Below are 14996 nucleotides of genomic sequence, written 5' to 3'. Positions count from 1 at the left end.
AAAAAAAATAGATACAAATTCCTGAATGAATAAATATTGTACAAGCTGGGGGACTCCGCGTTCCAGTATACATTAGTGTCCGCTCAGTATATGGTGCTCAGTGTGCAGAGACCTTAGTGGCTCATGAGAATTTTTTTTCGGGCTCCTACACGGTTTTTTCAGTGGTTTAACATGCTTGTAAGCAATGCCAAAAATGACCAGTGTTTGTTATAGCGTATCATTTTACATCAATTTTTTTTGTTATTTTGTTTGTAATTTTGTAAATTTTTTCCATCCTATACAGAAGTCTATCTGTTCACGTGATGCCTACCATTCACTACAAAGCCAGAAAAGCTTCTGCATGCAAGATCTAATCTCTAATGGATTTCAAAATGGATGGAAAATGGAAAAAGGAAAATGGATCCTGATGGATCCAGTTGAGTCAGTCTTAGGAGAGTTCATCAATATCAGATCGATGGCGGTCTGACACCAGATGATAGCAGCTGTATGGGGCCAGAAGTATACTCCCACCATTGTGATGTTAATGATCTCTCCGTAGGAGAGGTCATCAATATCAAAATCTCAGAAAAACCCATAAACTAGAAAGTCAAACATCGAAGTCCTTCAATTCAGGGGTAGTAGGTTTTCTGTTTTTTTGACTACAGGCTAGAACTACTATCTAAATCTGCAATAGAAATGCACAGTTCTTCATCCTGGGGCTCTGACCTGGCCTGGGTGCACGACAGTCTCTGGAGGTTTGGTCGTGCAAGGAATCTCTTCCTTATAAGCAGAACTATTAGGAGTATGGATACGGCCACTATTGACAGCACAACAGTTGGTATAAGGAAGTGATTGGTTCCTACAAGAAAAAACAGGATTGTTATAAAAATAATAATGTAAACTAACACAAGCACCTTAAAACTTTTTTTTTTGGCGATCACACGTCGGAATAACCTTTAGAAAGGCTATTCATCTCTTACCTTTAGACGTGGTCTCCACCACGCCGTTCCTTAGAAATACCGGTTTTTACCGGTATGCAAATGAGTTCTCTGGCAGCAATGAGGGCGTCTCCACCGCTGCCAGAGAAGTGTCTCCAAGCGACGCCTCCTTCTTCGTCCACCACGTCATGTTCAATATCTTCTTCCGATGCAGGCTCATAACCTAACAGAGCAGAGCAGACTGCACAGGCCACAGGAAAATGGCCGCTAACAATACTGTGCAAGCGGCCATTTTACCGCGACCTGTGCGCCTGTGCAGTCTGCTCTGATAGAAGTTACAAGCCTGCACTGGAAGACATTGAAGATGACGCGGCGGACGAAGGAGGCGGTGGCGCTTGGAGACACTTCTCTAGCAGCGGTGGGGACGCCCTCATCGCTCTTTGAGCACTGGGGCCCGCCCCCATCGCTGCCAGAGAACTCATTTGCATACCGGTAAAAACCAGTATTTCTAAGGAACGGCGCGGCGGAGACCACGTCTAAAGGTAAGAGACGAATAGCCTTTCTAAAGGCTATTCCGACGTGTGATTGCCAAAAACAAAGTTTTAATGGTAGAATCCCTTTAATAGCTATAACTATTTTCAGTGGGAGGATTTTCTCTGGCCAAAAGCCTCAATAGTATTTTTCTTTGCACACATTATGTATTGGTATATAGAGAGATATCTATATATATATATATATTAGTACATTGTGTTAGTATTCTGTTATGCCGATATGTGAAGCTTACACTGACTCTGCAGCTAGTCCGAGCTCTGAGATGCTGAGCCAATAACCTGGAGGGATATGTAAAGTCTGCTTAGTCCTCTCCATGTGCCTGCTATTAGTTGTTACTAGTCAGGTTCCTGAGCTCTGTACATATCTGTTGGGTTGCCGTATTCTTGGTGACTTTGGTTAGTTTACTAGATATTTGCTTGCTCACTGATTTTGCTTTGACTTTGCACTCTCGGAATGACCTTGGTTTCTGATTTGGATATTCTGTGCTTGACCTAGTTTGTTTCTTCTGTGTTTCTTGGTCTAATGGCAGATTGCATAGAGTGTATCAGAGATGTGCACAGGCCTTTTAATACATTAGGAGCATAGTCGGCTCCCGGAGCTGCCATACATTTGAGCTCTAAGTTACTCCAATTTCTGGTCAAGACTATGATAAATCTGCTGGGCCACTAGGTACGGCTGCAAATTAGCAGAAAGTCCCACATTTTTGCACAACAATGGACTTGTATAAAATGTGATACTTTTTTTACAACAGAAAAATGGAAAAAAGAGAAAGAATTCCAATAAATACAGGTGGTGAATGTATAAACTGTAGATCTAGAAATGCAGACTCACTTGTGTAAGTATCTGTGTCAAAATAGGGAGTTCGGACACCTGAGGATAGATATAAATATGTCACAATACATAGAACATAGTCACAGATTTATTTATTTATTTATTTATTTTGTAATAAATTCTTTATTTATAGCAACAAGGAATAACAAACAACAAAACAGGGCCCACACGACAAGAGGGGGCAGCAAAAAAAAAAAAAGAAGAGACCAAAACACAATGAAAAGCAAACAAAAAAGGTACCAGCATAAGTCACACTGCAATGATACTTCCGGAACATTCAGGAAAGGAAAGGGAAAGAAGGAAAGGGGGAAGGGAGAGAAAAGAGAAAAAAGGAAAAAGGACTGTAGGGCTCCGAGCTCCAAGCGAATAAGATTGGCAACCCAGATAGGATCACCTCAAAAGATCCCAGTATGACTGAATACCCTGGAGAAGAATACCCAGGTGTCCACACAAGCATCATACGTAGCACTCGAGAGTACCGCGAAGTCCTCTATGTAACAGAGAATATCTACCTTACAAACCCAGTGGCTTAAAGAGGGTGCACGAGACTATTACCAGAGCGTAGAAATACAAGCTCGAGCCTCATTGAACGTGTAGTACACAATAGACCTGTGGTAAGACCTCAAAGAGAGGTCCGAGAGGTGAGACGATAAGGGGGCAGGGGTACATACAAGCCACTGGAGTCCACTTGCTCCTGAGTAAACGAAACAAGGAGGACCGCTTCACGGTCGTATTAAGCCCATTAGCAATGCTAGAAGAAGACACCAGGGAACCCATTGGTCAAGCTCGGAGACCTACAGAGGGGGGAGATGAGGAGAGAGAAGAGGGGGAGAAGGAAAAAGAGGAAGGGGAGGGAGGGGGAGAAAGGTCGAAGAGCCTTTCTAAAGGCTATTCCGAGGTGTGATCGCCAAAAAAAAAGTTTTAATGGTAGAATCCCTTTAATAGCTATAACTATTCTCAGTGGGAGGATTTTCTCTGGACAAAAGCCTCAATAGTATTTTTCTTTGCACACATTATGTATTGGTATATAGAGAGATATCTATATATGTTAGTACATTGTGTTAGTATTCTGCTGTGCCGATATGTGAAGCTTACACTGACTCTGAAGCTAGTCCGAGCTCTGAGATGCTGAGCCAATAACCTGGAGGGATATGTAAAGTCTGTTTAGTCCTCTCCATGTGCCTGCTATTAGTTGTTACTAGTCAGGTTCCTGAGCTCTGTACATATCTGTTGGGTTGCCGTATTCTTGGTGACTTTGGTTAGTTTACTAGATATTTGCTTGCTCACTGATTTTGCTTTGACTTTGCACTCTCGGAATGACCTTGGTTTCTGATTTGGATATTCTGTGCTTGACCTAGTTTGTTTCTTCTGTGTTTCTTGGTCTAATGGCAGATTGCATAGAGTGTATCAGAGATGTGCACAGGCCTCTTAATACATTAGGAGCATAGTCGGCTCCCGGAGCTGCCATACATTTGAGCTCTAAGTTACACCAATTTCTGGTCAAATCTATGATAAATCTGCTGGGCCACTAGGCATGGCTGCAAATTAGCAGAAATTCCCACATTTTTGCACAACAATGGACTCGTATAAAATGTGATACTTTTTTTTACAACAGAAAAAATGGAAAAAAGAGAAAGAATTCCAATAAATACAGGTGGTGAATGTATAAACTGTAGCTCTAGAAATGCAGACTTACTTGTGTAAGTATCTGTGTCAAAATAGGGAGTTCGGACACCTGAGGATAGATATAGATATGTCACAATACATAGAACATAGTCACAGATTTATTGTACTAATACGGCCTAATACTTAGACAGTGTGAACTTAGACAAGAGAGATGATAAATCTGGTGCATCTGAATTTACTCAAACTATTTATTGGCTTAGTTTAGTATACAATATGCTGCTCTTGGCCCCAGTATATTTTGGAGCATGCATTATTGGTTTAAAAATGTAACAATACTGTGCAAGCGGCCATTTTCCCGTGACCTGTGCGCCTGCGCAGTCTGCTCTGCTAGAAGTTACAAGAATGCACCGGAAGACATTGAAGATGACGCGGTGGACGAAGGATGCGGCGGTGCTTGGAGACACTTCTCTGGCAGCGGTGGGGACGCCCTCATCGCTGTTTGAGCACTGGGACCCGCCCCCATCGCTACCAGAGAACTCATTTGCATACTGTTAAAAACCGGTATTTCTAAGGAACGGCGCGGCGGAGACCACGTCTAAAGGTAAGAGACGAATAGACTTTCTAAAGGCTATTCCGACGTGTGATCGCCAAAAAAAAAAGTTTTAATGGTAGAATCCCTTTAATAGCTATAACTATTCTCAGTGGGAGGATTTTCTCTGGCCAAAAGCCTCAATCAGGGGCGTAACTACCATAGAGGCAGCGGAGGCGGCTGCCACAGGGCCCGGGCCATTTGGGGGGCCCGGTGACAGCTGCTACCGCTGCGGGTTTTTTTTTTTTTAAATAGGCCGTTAGGGCCCCTATTCACTTGCCGATCCTGGCTTGGCTGAGATCGCCAAGTGACACCGCGGGCCCCACAAATACTATCATTATACTCGGGGATCTTTGCAGACCCCCGAGTATAATGATCGGCGTATCGGGAGAGGTAAGGGAACATAACAAACAGTGTTACTTACCTCTCCACGATCCTGCCAGGCCTCCTTTCTGACGTCTCTGACGTCCCATGAACCTGGCCTGCGTCCCGGGTCATGAGACGTCTGACGTCATTTCATAAGGACGCCAGCGGAGAAGACCGCGTAGGAGCCGGGGACAGGTAAAAAACAGTAATTTTTTATGTTTTCTATTCCTCCGGGTCTCCGATTATTATACTCTGGGGTCTGAAAAGACCCCAGAGTTTAATAATTGTTGATGGGTGTCCACAGTGGGACATAATACTGTGTGCAGGGGCCACTATGGGGGATAATACTGTGTGCAGGGGCCATTACGGGACAAAATACTGTGTGCAGGAGCCACTATGGGGCATAATACTGTGTGCAGGGCCAGTAAAGGACATAATACTGTGTGCAGGGGCCACTATAGGAAATAATACTGTGTGCAGGACTTACTAAGGGACATAATAGAGTCCGGAGGAGGGGGTCGGTCGAGGTCGTCGGTGTCGGTTGGGGGGGGCCATGTCAAAAGTTCGCCACGGGGCCCCGCCATTCTTAGTTACACCACTGGCCTCAATAGTATTTTTCTTTGCACACAGTATGTATTGGTATATAGAGAAATATCTATATATGTTAGTACATTGTGTTAGTATTCTGCTATGCCGATATGTGAAGCTTACACTGACTCTGCAGCTAGTCCGAGCTCTGAGATGCCGAGCCAATAACCTGGAGGGATATGTAAAGTCTGCTTAGTCCTCTCCATGTGCCTGCTATTAGTTGTTACTAGTCAGGTTCCTGAGCTCTGTACATATTTGTTGGGTTGCCGTATTCTTGGTGACTTTTGTTGGTTTACTAGATATTTGCTTGCTCACTGATTTTGCTTTGACTTTGCACTCTCGGAATGACCTTGGTTTCTGAGTTGGATATTCTGTGCTTGACCTAGTTTCTTTCTTCTGTGTTTCTTGGTCTAATGGCAGATTGCATAGAGTGTATTTTTAGGATACGGAGTCGCCGCGGTCTCCTTGCTACGCGGCGCCTCCCCGGGAGACGTATTAAGAGTTCTATTGGTTGTGCTTAGGTGATTAAGGGTTCATCTTTTCCTTGCTCTCAGTTCTCCATGCCATTAGTCATCACAGGTGTTGTGGGTGGTTTTCTCTGCTGCTATTTAAACCCCACCCAGGCATGGATCCTTGCCAGCCATTCACTTTGTGTTTTCCTGGTCTCCTGCTCTGTCAGTTTTCCTGTCTGAGAGTCTTTCAGTCTGTGATTTGGTTATTGTATACTTGGCTTGTATTTTGACTATTCCTTGTCTTCTGATTCGGTACTTTACTCTTATCTCCTGGCTTGACCTCTGGCTCGTCTGACCTCGCTTTCTCTACTGTGTTTTTGCTGGGACTTGTGGTCCTCCCTTGATCCATGCTGTTTTGTCTTTTGTTTTGCATTGCATGTTACACTGTGCTTTCTGCTTAGGTGTGACCCTCGTGACTCCAGTCCCTAGGACTTTCAGGGCCTCCTCTCCCCTTATCCTAGCCGCCTGGACAGTAGCGTAGGAGTCGTGGCAGGCGCACTTCAATTAGGAAGTGCATTGTTCTGCTCATCTCAGATCTACAGCATAGTTATAGCCGCAGGGCCTATGACCCCTTTTGTCATTAGTTGCACAGTGTTGCTTTCCCAGCTGTGTCACTTTGCACTGCCTGACCCTGACTCTGGTCCTTACTGTGTATCAGAGATGTGCACAGGCCTTTTAATACATTAGGAGCATAGTCGGCTCCCGGAGCTGCCATACATTTGAGCTCTAAGTTACACCAATTTCTGGTCAAGACTATGATAAATCTGCTGGGCCACTAGGCAGGGCTGCAAATTAGCAGAAAGTCCCACATTTTTGCACAACAATGGACTCGTATAAAATGTGATACTTTTTTTACAACAGAAAAAATGAAAAAAGAGAAAGAATTCCAATAAACACAGGTGGTGAATGTATAAACTGTAGATCTAGAAATGCAGACTCACTTGTGTAAGGATCTGTGTCAAAATGGGAAGTTTGGATACCTGAGGATAGATATAGATATGTCACAATACATAGAACATAGTCACAGATTTATTGTACTAATACGGCCTAATACTTAGACAGTGTGAACTTAGACAAGAGAGATGATAAATCTGGTGCATCTAAATGTACTCAAACTATTTATTGGCTTAGTTCAGTATACAATATGCTGGTCTTGGCCCCAGTATATTTTGGAGCATGCATTATTGGTTTAAAAATCTAACAATACTGTGCAAGCGGCCATTTTCCCGTAACCTGTGCGCCTGCGCAGTCTGCTCTGCTAGAAGTTACAAGCCTGCGCCGGAAGACATTGAAGATGATGTGGCGGACGAAGGAGGCGGCGGCACTTGGAGACACTTCTCTGGCAGCGGTGGGGACGCCCTCATCGCTGTTTGAGCACTGGGACCCACCCCCATCACTGCCAGAGAACTCATTTGCACACTGGTAAAAAACGGTATTTCTAAGGAACGGCGTGGCGGAGACCACGTCTAAAGGTTAGAGACGAATATTCTTTCTAAAGGCTATTCCGACGTGTGATCGCCAAAAAAAAAGTTTTAATAGTAGAATCCCTTTAATAGCTATAACTATTCTCAGTGGGAGGATTTTCTCTGGCCAAAAGCCTCAATAGTATTTTACTTTGCACACATTATGTATTGGTATATAGAGAGATATCTATATATATTAGTACATTGTGTTAGTATTCTGCTATGCCGATATGTGAAGCTTACACTGACTCTGCAGCTAGTCCGAGCTCTGAGATGCTGAGCCAATAACCTGGAGGGATATGTAAAGTCTGTTTAGTCCTCTCCATGTCCCTGCTATTAGTTGTTACTAGTCAGGTTCCTGAGCTCTGTACATATCTATTGGGTTGCCGTATTCTTGGTGACTTTGGTTAGTTTACTAGATATTTGCTTGCTCACTGATTTTGCTTTGACTTTGCACTCTCGGAATGACCTTGGTTTCTGATTTGGATATTCTGTGCTTGACCTAGTTTGTTTCTTCTGTGTTTCTTGGTCTAATGGCAGATTGCATAGAGTGTATCAGAGATGTGCACAGGCCTTTTAATACATTAGGAGCATAGTCGGCTCCCGGAGCTGCCATACATTTGAGCTCTAAGTTACACCAATTTCTGGTCAAGACTATGATAAATCTGCTGGGCCACTAGGCAGGGCTGCAAATTAGCAGAAATTCCCACATTTTTGCACAACAATGGACTCGTATAAAATGTGATAATTTTTTTACAACAGAAAAAATGGAAAAAAGAGAAAGAATTCCAATAAATACAGGTGGTGAATGTATAAACTGTAGATCTAGAAATGCAGACTCACTTGTGTAAGGATCTGTGTCAAAAGGGTCAAAAGGGTCATAATCGGAAGTTTGGATACCTGAGGATAGATATAGATATGTCACAATACATAGAACATAGTCACAGATTTATTGTACTAATACGGCCTAATACTTAGACAGTGTGAACTTAGACAAGAGAGATGATAAATCTGGTGCATCTGAATTTACTCAAACTATTTATTGGCTTAGTTCAGTATACAATATGCTGGTCTTGGCCCCAGTATATTTTGGAGCATGCATTATTGGTTTAAAAATCTAACAATACTGTGCAAGCGGCCATTTTCCCGTGACCTGTGCGCCTGCGCAGTCTGCTCTGCTAGAAGTTACAAGCCTGCGCCGGAAGACATTGAAGATGACACGGCGGACGAAGGAGGCGGCGGCGCTTGGAGACACTTCTCTGGCAGCGGTGGGGACGCCCTCATCGCTGTTTGAGCATTGGGACCCACCCCCATCACTGCCAGAGAACTCATTTGCATACTGGTAAAAACTGGTATTTCTAAGGAACGGCGCGGCGGAGACCACGTCTAAAGGTAAGAGACGAATAGCCTTTCTAAAGGCTATTCCGAGGTGTGATCGCCAAAAAAAAAGTTTTAATAGTAGAATCCCTTTAATAGCTATAACTATTTTCAGTGGGAGGATTTTCTCTGGCCAAAAGCCTCAATAGTATTTTTCTTTGCACACATTATGTATTGGTATATAGAGAGATATCTATATATATTAGTACATTGTGTTAGTATTCTGCTGTGCCGATATGTGAAGCTTACACTGACTCTGCAGCTAGTCCGAGCTCTGAGATGCTGAGCCAATAACCTGGAGGGATATGTAAAGTCTGTTTAGTCCTCTCCATGTCCCTGCTATTAGTTGTTACTAGTCAGGTTCCTGAGCTCTGTACATATCTGTTGGGTTGCCGTATTCTTGGCGACTTTGGTTGGTTTACTAGATATTTGCTTGCTCACTGATTTTGCTTTGACTTTACACTCTCGGAATGACCTTGGTTTCTGATTTGGATATTCTGTGCTTGACCTAGTTTGTTTCTTTTGTGTTTCTTGGTCTAATGGCAGATTGCATAGAGTGTATCAGAGATGTGCACAGGCCTTTTAATACATTAGGAGCATAGTCGGCTCCCGGAGCTGCCATACATTTGAGCTCTAAGTTACACCAATTTCTGGTCAAGACTATGATAAATCTGCTGGGCCACTAGGCAGGGCTGCAAATTAGCAGAAAGTCCCACATTTTTGCACAACAATGGACTCGTATAAAATGTGATACTTTTTTTACAACAGAAAAAATGGAAAAAAGAGAAAGAATTCCAATAAATACAGGTGATGAATGTATAAACTGTAGATCTAGAAATGCAGACTCACTTGTGTAAGGATCTGTGTCAAAAGGGTCAAAATTGGAAGTTTGGATACCTGAGGATAGATATAGATATGTCACAATACATAGAACAGTCACAGATTTATTGTACTAATACGGCCTAATACTTAGACAGTGTGAACTTAGACAAGAGAGATGATAAATCTGGTGCATCTGAATTTACTCAAACCATTTATTGGCTTAGTTCAGTATACAATATGCTGGTCTTGGCCGCAGTATATTTTGGAGCATGCATTATTGGTTTAAAAATCTATTCTTACATCTATTTATGTTTTTTATAGGGAATCGTCAGCTAAATTGTCCCTTCTCCTTTTCCCATCTTCAATCTTGAGCAAAGCCTGAGGAGCAGACGCGCGACTAATATTCCTTTGCAACGCTTTCTCACTGCTGCCATCTACTGGACTAAACCATGAGCAGCAACTACAAAGTGCTGAACCTGATGATTTCTCATAAAAAATTACCTTCTTTTTTACAAACAAAGCCTCTCCTTGCATCGCACTTGGAAATCCTCCATTCACCATCCTCCAGCCACAAGCTCACGCAGTTGTCATCCACTAATACACGATAATTTTTGGTCATATCATGCCAGTTAGTGTACCATACTCTAGATCCATCTGACCAAGATAGTACTCCTTCTAGGTAAAGAAATAAAATCTTGTTGTAAGTTATGACAGAACACAATTTAACTGTTCTTTAATAGGACACATCAGGGGCATGACTAGTGAAAGGGATTGTGTGGCATGTTTGCGCCAGGAGGGCCAGGGCACTGAGATATAAGGCAAGTGCAGAACGCTGAATATCGGGTTACAGAAAATGTGACTCTGGGACATTGTTTGGTTATTTTCCTACGGTCACCTATTTCTTATCCCGAAGTTGAGACAAGGTGACAAGTAATGGTATTGTGTGTTTGCTTTGATACTTGCAAGCCCCTCTGCAAACCCAAGGCAAGAGAAGATTCACCTGAGATACTTGTAAAATAGTATGTCTTACTGTAAAACTGAAATAGTTAGCTGTTCTAACTATTTGTTTTATTATTTTTAGTCATATCATCCATTGAAAACACAGTTGGAATTGGAATATTCATATATTTTTTCTGAAATGTTGCATTAACTTGGAGATGACCATGAGTTCCTGGATCTTACCAAGTAACCCATGTGAGTGCTGTCTAATGTTGGATGCATAAGATATCTTACTTGACTTACAGCTGTAGTATTTGGCTTTGCAAGTTGTGGTTCCACTTACCATCATGGAAAGTCATTCTGTTCAACCATATTGACTGCAGTGAGCTTAAAGTACTCGCATGAATAAATTTGTCTTCTTCTTCAGTCTCTACTGTAAGAATTTTACTACCTAAAGGTGCAGCACAGAGAAAGGTAGAAGGATAAATGTATTGTGTGTTCTGTTTTATCAAACTGATACATAAAATATTTGTTGGTGAACAAATACATGTATCTTCTTCAACAATACAATTCATTTACTGAGTATTCATTTCTTAAAGGTAGTCTTGTAACCAGAACCAATTATATCACCCAAACCCTGCAGATACATAGGTTAGTGTCACCAGAACCAGCATATCACCCCAGCCCTGCAGATACATAGGTTAGTGTCACCAGAACCAGCATATCACCCGAGCCCTGCAGATAGGTAGGTTAGTGTCACCAGAACCAGCATATCACCCCAGCCCTGCAGATAGATAGGTTAGTGTCACCAGAACCAGTATATCACCCCAGCCCTGCAGATAGATAGGTTAGTGTCACCAGAACCAGTATATCACCCCAGCCCTGCAGATAGATAGGTTAGGGTCACCAGAACCAGCATATCACCCCAGCACTGCAAATAGATGGGTTAGGGTCACCAGAGCCCAGCATATCACCCCAGCCCTGCAGATAGATAGGTTAATGTCACCAGAACCAGCATATCACCCCAGCCCTGCAGATAGATAGGTTAGGGTCACCAGAACCAGCATATCACCCCAGCCCTGCAGATAGATAGGTTATTGTCACCAGAACCAACATATCACCCCAGCCCTGCAGATAGATAGGTTAGGGTCACCAGAACCAGCATATCACCCCAGCACTGCAAATAGATGGGTTAGGGTCACCAGAGCCCAGCATATCACCCCAGCCCCGCAGATAGATAGGTTAGTGTTACCAGAACCAGCATATCACCCCAGCCCCGCAGATAGATAGGTTAGTGTCACCAGAACCAGCATATCACCCCAGCCCTGCAGATAGATAGGTTAGTGTCACTAGAACCAGCATATCACCCGAGCCCTGCAGATAGATAGGTTAATGTCACCAGAACCAGCATATCACCCCAGCACTGCAAATAGATGGGTTAGGGTCACCAGAACCCAGCATATCACCCCAGCCCCGCAGATAGATAGGTTATTGTCACCAGAACCAGCATATCACCCCAGCCCTGCAGATAGATAGGTTATTGTCACCAGAACCAGCTTATCACCCCAGCCCTGCAGATAGTTAGGTTAGTGTCACCAGAACCAGCATATAAACCCAGCCCTGCAGATATGATGTTTTTTCCCTTGTGAATCAGTTCCTCCATTGCCAAAGTATGGCCAATTGAGTTCTTTGGAACAACAAGGACATTGCTATTATTTATATATTGATATTAACAGTAACATCTCAGCAACAGAGACAGCGATTCACAAGGGTAATTCATGATTGATTCAGGTGACGCTAATTTATTTGCAGGGCTGTCACCAAGCATCAACACTATATGAAACTTGTCTACACCAATATACTGAATAGTGCCAGATACTTTACAGTATGTAGCATATTTATGACTTCAGGTTAGCTTTATTTTAATAATATGGAATACTTATTCAGTAAGCAAATCTTATCTATACCATATGTCATATACCCAGGAAACAGGAGTTGTGGAATTGGGGACAGTTTTTGGTGGAGTGGGAGTGTGAGTAGGAAAAAAAGTAGCCAACTCTAGATTCAAAACAATTGATACATATTATTGTATAATTAATTACATGTATAGTTTGTTACATATTTACTGTTATAGGAATCAATCACTGGATTATTAATGAATTAGAGGATCTTTACTGCTAGTGTCTGACATTAGCTGTCAGCCATTTATGAAGGAGTCAGAGCAGGAGATGGAGTTGGTCTGTGGAATAACAGAAGTATTGCAGTCGGTGATTTATCCTGCTGACTGACTGCCTGCCCTGCAAGGAATTAACAGATCTGACATTGATCACCTTGTTTTTTGCAAATTTCTTCAGCCTCGTAATAGTCTTTGTTGTGTAAAATTGTATACAAGCTGTAACAGAAGTCATCGTAAGGGATCCAGTGCTTCGGGCATCCAGGGTAGTGAATGACTATAATATCTGTGATCAAAATACTCCATTAGACCGTAATCCTGACAGTACACTGTGACTATGCACAATGGGATTTTAATGAGATATGTAGGTAAAGCTAAAAGCCACCTGGGGTCATGTGTGATCATTACCTGTTGATGGAAGACATAGCGCCCCCTTCAGGGGAGTATCACAATCTTCAGCTCTCCAGTACCCACTGGTGTCAATGTACACACAGCTTTCATTTGATGGAGATTCGTCATCTGCCCAGGATGCAAACAGAGACAAAGAGCCATCTATCCATTTAAAGTCATCTCTGGCCTGTGGATATATAGAATATAGATGTCAGGTTAATCCCACAGCAAGCTGAATATACAGTCCTATGAAAAAGTTTGGGCACCCCTATTAATCTTAATCATTTTTAGTTCTAAATATTTTGGTGTTTGCAACAGCCATTTCAGTTTGATATATCTAATAACTGATGGACACAGTAATATTTCAGGATTGAAATGAGGTTTATTGTACTAACAGAAAATGCGCAATATGCATTAAACCAAAATTTGACCGGTGCAAAAATATGGGCACCTCAACAGAAAAGTGACATTAATATTTAGTACATCCTCCTTTTGCAAAGATAACAGCCTCTAGTCGCTTCCTGTAGCTTTTAATCAGTTCCTGGATCCTGGATGAAGGGATTTTGGACCATTTCTTTCTACAAAACAATTCAAGTTCAGTTCAGTTTGATGGTCGCCGAACATGGACAGCCCGCTCTCAAATGATCTGAAAACAAAGATTGTTCAACATAGTTGTTCAGGGGAAGGATACAAAACGTTGTCTCAGAGATTTAACCTGTCAGTTTCCACTGTGAGGAACATAGTAAGGAAATGGAAGACCACAGGGACAGTTCTTGTTAAGCCCAGAAGTGGCAGGCCAAGAAAAATATCAGAAAGGTAGAGAAGAAGAATGGTGAGAAGAGTCAAGGACAATCCACAGACCACCTCCAAAGAGCTGCAGCATCATCTTGCTGCAGATGGTGTCACTGTGCATCGGTCAACTATACAGCGCACTTTGCACAAGGAGAAGCTGTATGGGAGAGTGATGAGAAGGAAGCCGTTTCTGCACGTACGCCACAAATAGAGTTGCCTGAGGTATGCAAAAGCACATTTGGAGAAGCCAACTTCATTTTGGAAACAAAGATTGAGTTGTTTGGTTATAAAAAAAGGCGTTATGCATGGCGTCCAAAAAGAAACAGCATTCCAAGAAAAACACATGCTACCCACTGTAAAATTTGGTGGAGTTTCCATCATGCTTTGGGGCTGTGTGGCCAATGCCAGCACCGGGAATCTTGTTAAAGTTGAGAGTCGCATGGATTCCACTCAGTATCAGCAGATTCTTGAGAATAATGTTCAAGAATCAGTGACGAAGTTGAAGTTATGCCGGGGATGGATATTTCAGCAAGACAATGATCCAAAACACTGCTCCAAATCAACTCAGGCATTCATGCAGACGAACAATTACAATGTTCTGGAATGGCCATCCCAGTCCCCAGACCTGAATATCATTGAACATCTGTGGGATGATTTGAAGCGGGCTGTCCATGCTCGGCGACCATCTAACTTAACTGAACTTGAATTGTTTGTCCAAAATACCTTTATCCAGGATCCAGGAACTGATTAAAAGCTACAGGAAGCGACTAGAGGCTGTTATCTTTGCAAAAGGAGGATCTACTAAATATTAATGTCACTTTTCTGTTGAGGTGCCCATACTTTTGCATCGGTCAAATTTTGGTTTAATGCATATTGCACATTTTCTGTTAGTACAATAAACCTCATTTCAATCCTGAAATATTACTGTGTCCATCAGTTATTAGATATATCAAACTGAAATGGCTGTTGCAAATACCAAAATATTTAGAACTAAAAATGATTAAGATTAATAGGGGTGCCCAAACTTTTTCATAGGACTGTATATATATATATATATAT

The 14996-nt window shown here is 42.4% G+C and overlaps 1 protein-coding gene across 1 annotated transcript in view; it reads right to left on the bottom strand.

The window, feature by feature from the left end:
- Positions 1-638: 638 nt before the first annotated feature.
- Positions 639-14996, bottom strand: part of LOC142217278 (secretory phospholipase A2 receptor-like) — a 41746-nt gene continuing 27388 nt past the window's right edge. Inside the window, exons 23-36 of the mRNA XM_075285471.1 lie at positions 13164-13332; positions 12913-13041; positions 10926-11033; positions 10145-10318; positions 9671-9718; positions 9175-9357; positions 8288-8344; positions 6923-6961; positions 5697-5879; positions 3997-4035; positions 3500-3682; positions 2301-2339; positions 1806-1988; positions 639-838 (exon numbers count right to left, since the gene is read on the bottom strand). Of these exons, the coding sequence (XP_075141572.1) occupies positions 639-838; positions 1806-1988; positions 2301-2339; positions 3500-3682; positions 3997-4035; positions 5697-5879; positions 6923-6961; positions 8288-8344; positions 9175-9357; positions 9671-9718; positions 10145-10318; positions 10926-11033; positions 12913-13041; positions 13164-13332 (1734 nt within the window). The remainder of the gene's footprint in view (positions 839-1805; positions 1989-2300; positions 2340-3499; positions 3683-3996; positions 4036-5696; positions 5880-6922; positions 6962-8287; positions 8345-9174; positions 9358-9670; positions 9719-10144; positions 10319-10925; positions 11034-12912; positions 13042-13163; positions 13333-14996) is intronic.

The sequence above is a fragment of the Leptodactylus fuscus genome, chromosome 8 (genome assembly GCF_031893055.1).
Source record: "Leptodactylus fuscus isolate aLepFus1 chromosome 8, aLepFus1.hap2, whole genome shotgun sequence".
Classification (NCBI taxonomy): domain Eukaryota; kingdom Metazoa; phylum Chordata; class Amphibia; order Anura; family Leptodactylidae; genus Leptodactylus; species Leptodactylus fuscus.
Note: the sequence above shows the minus strand (reverse complement) of the source record. Positions and strands in the feature narration are given on the sequence as shown.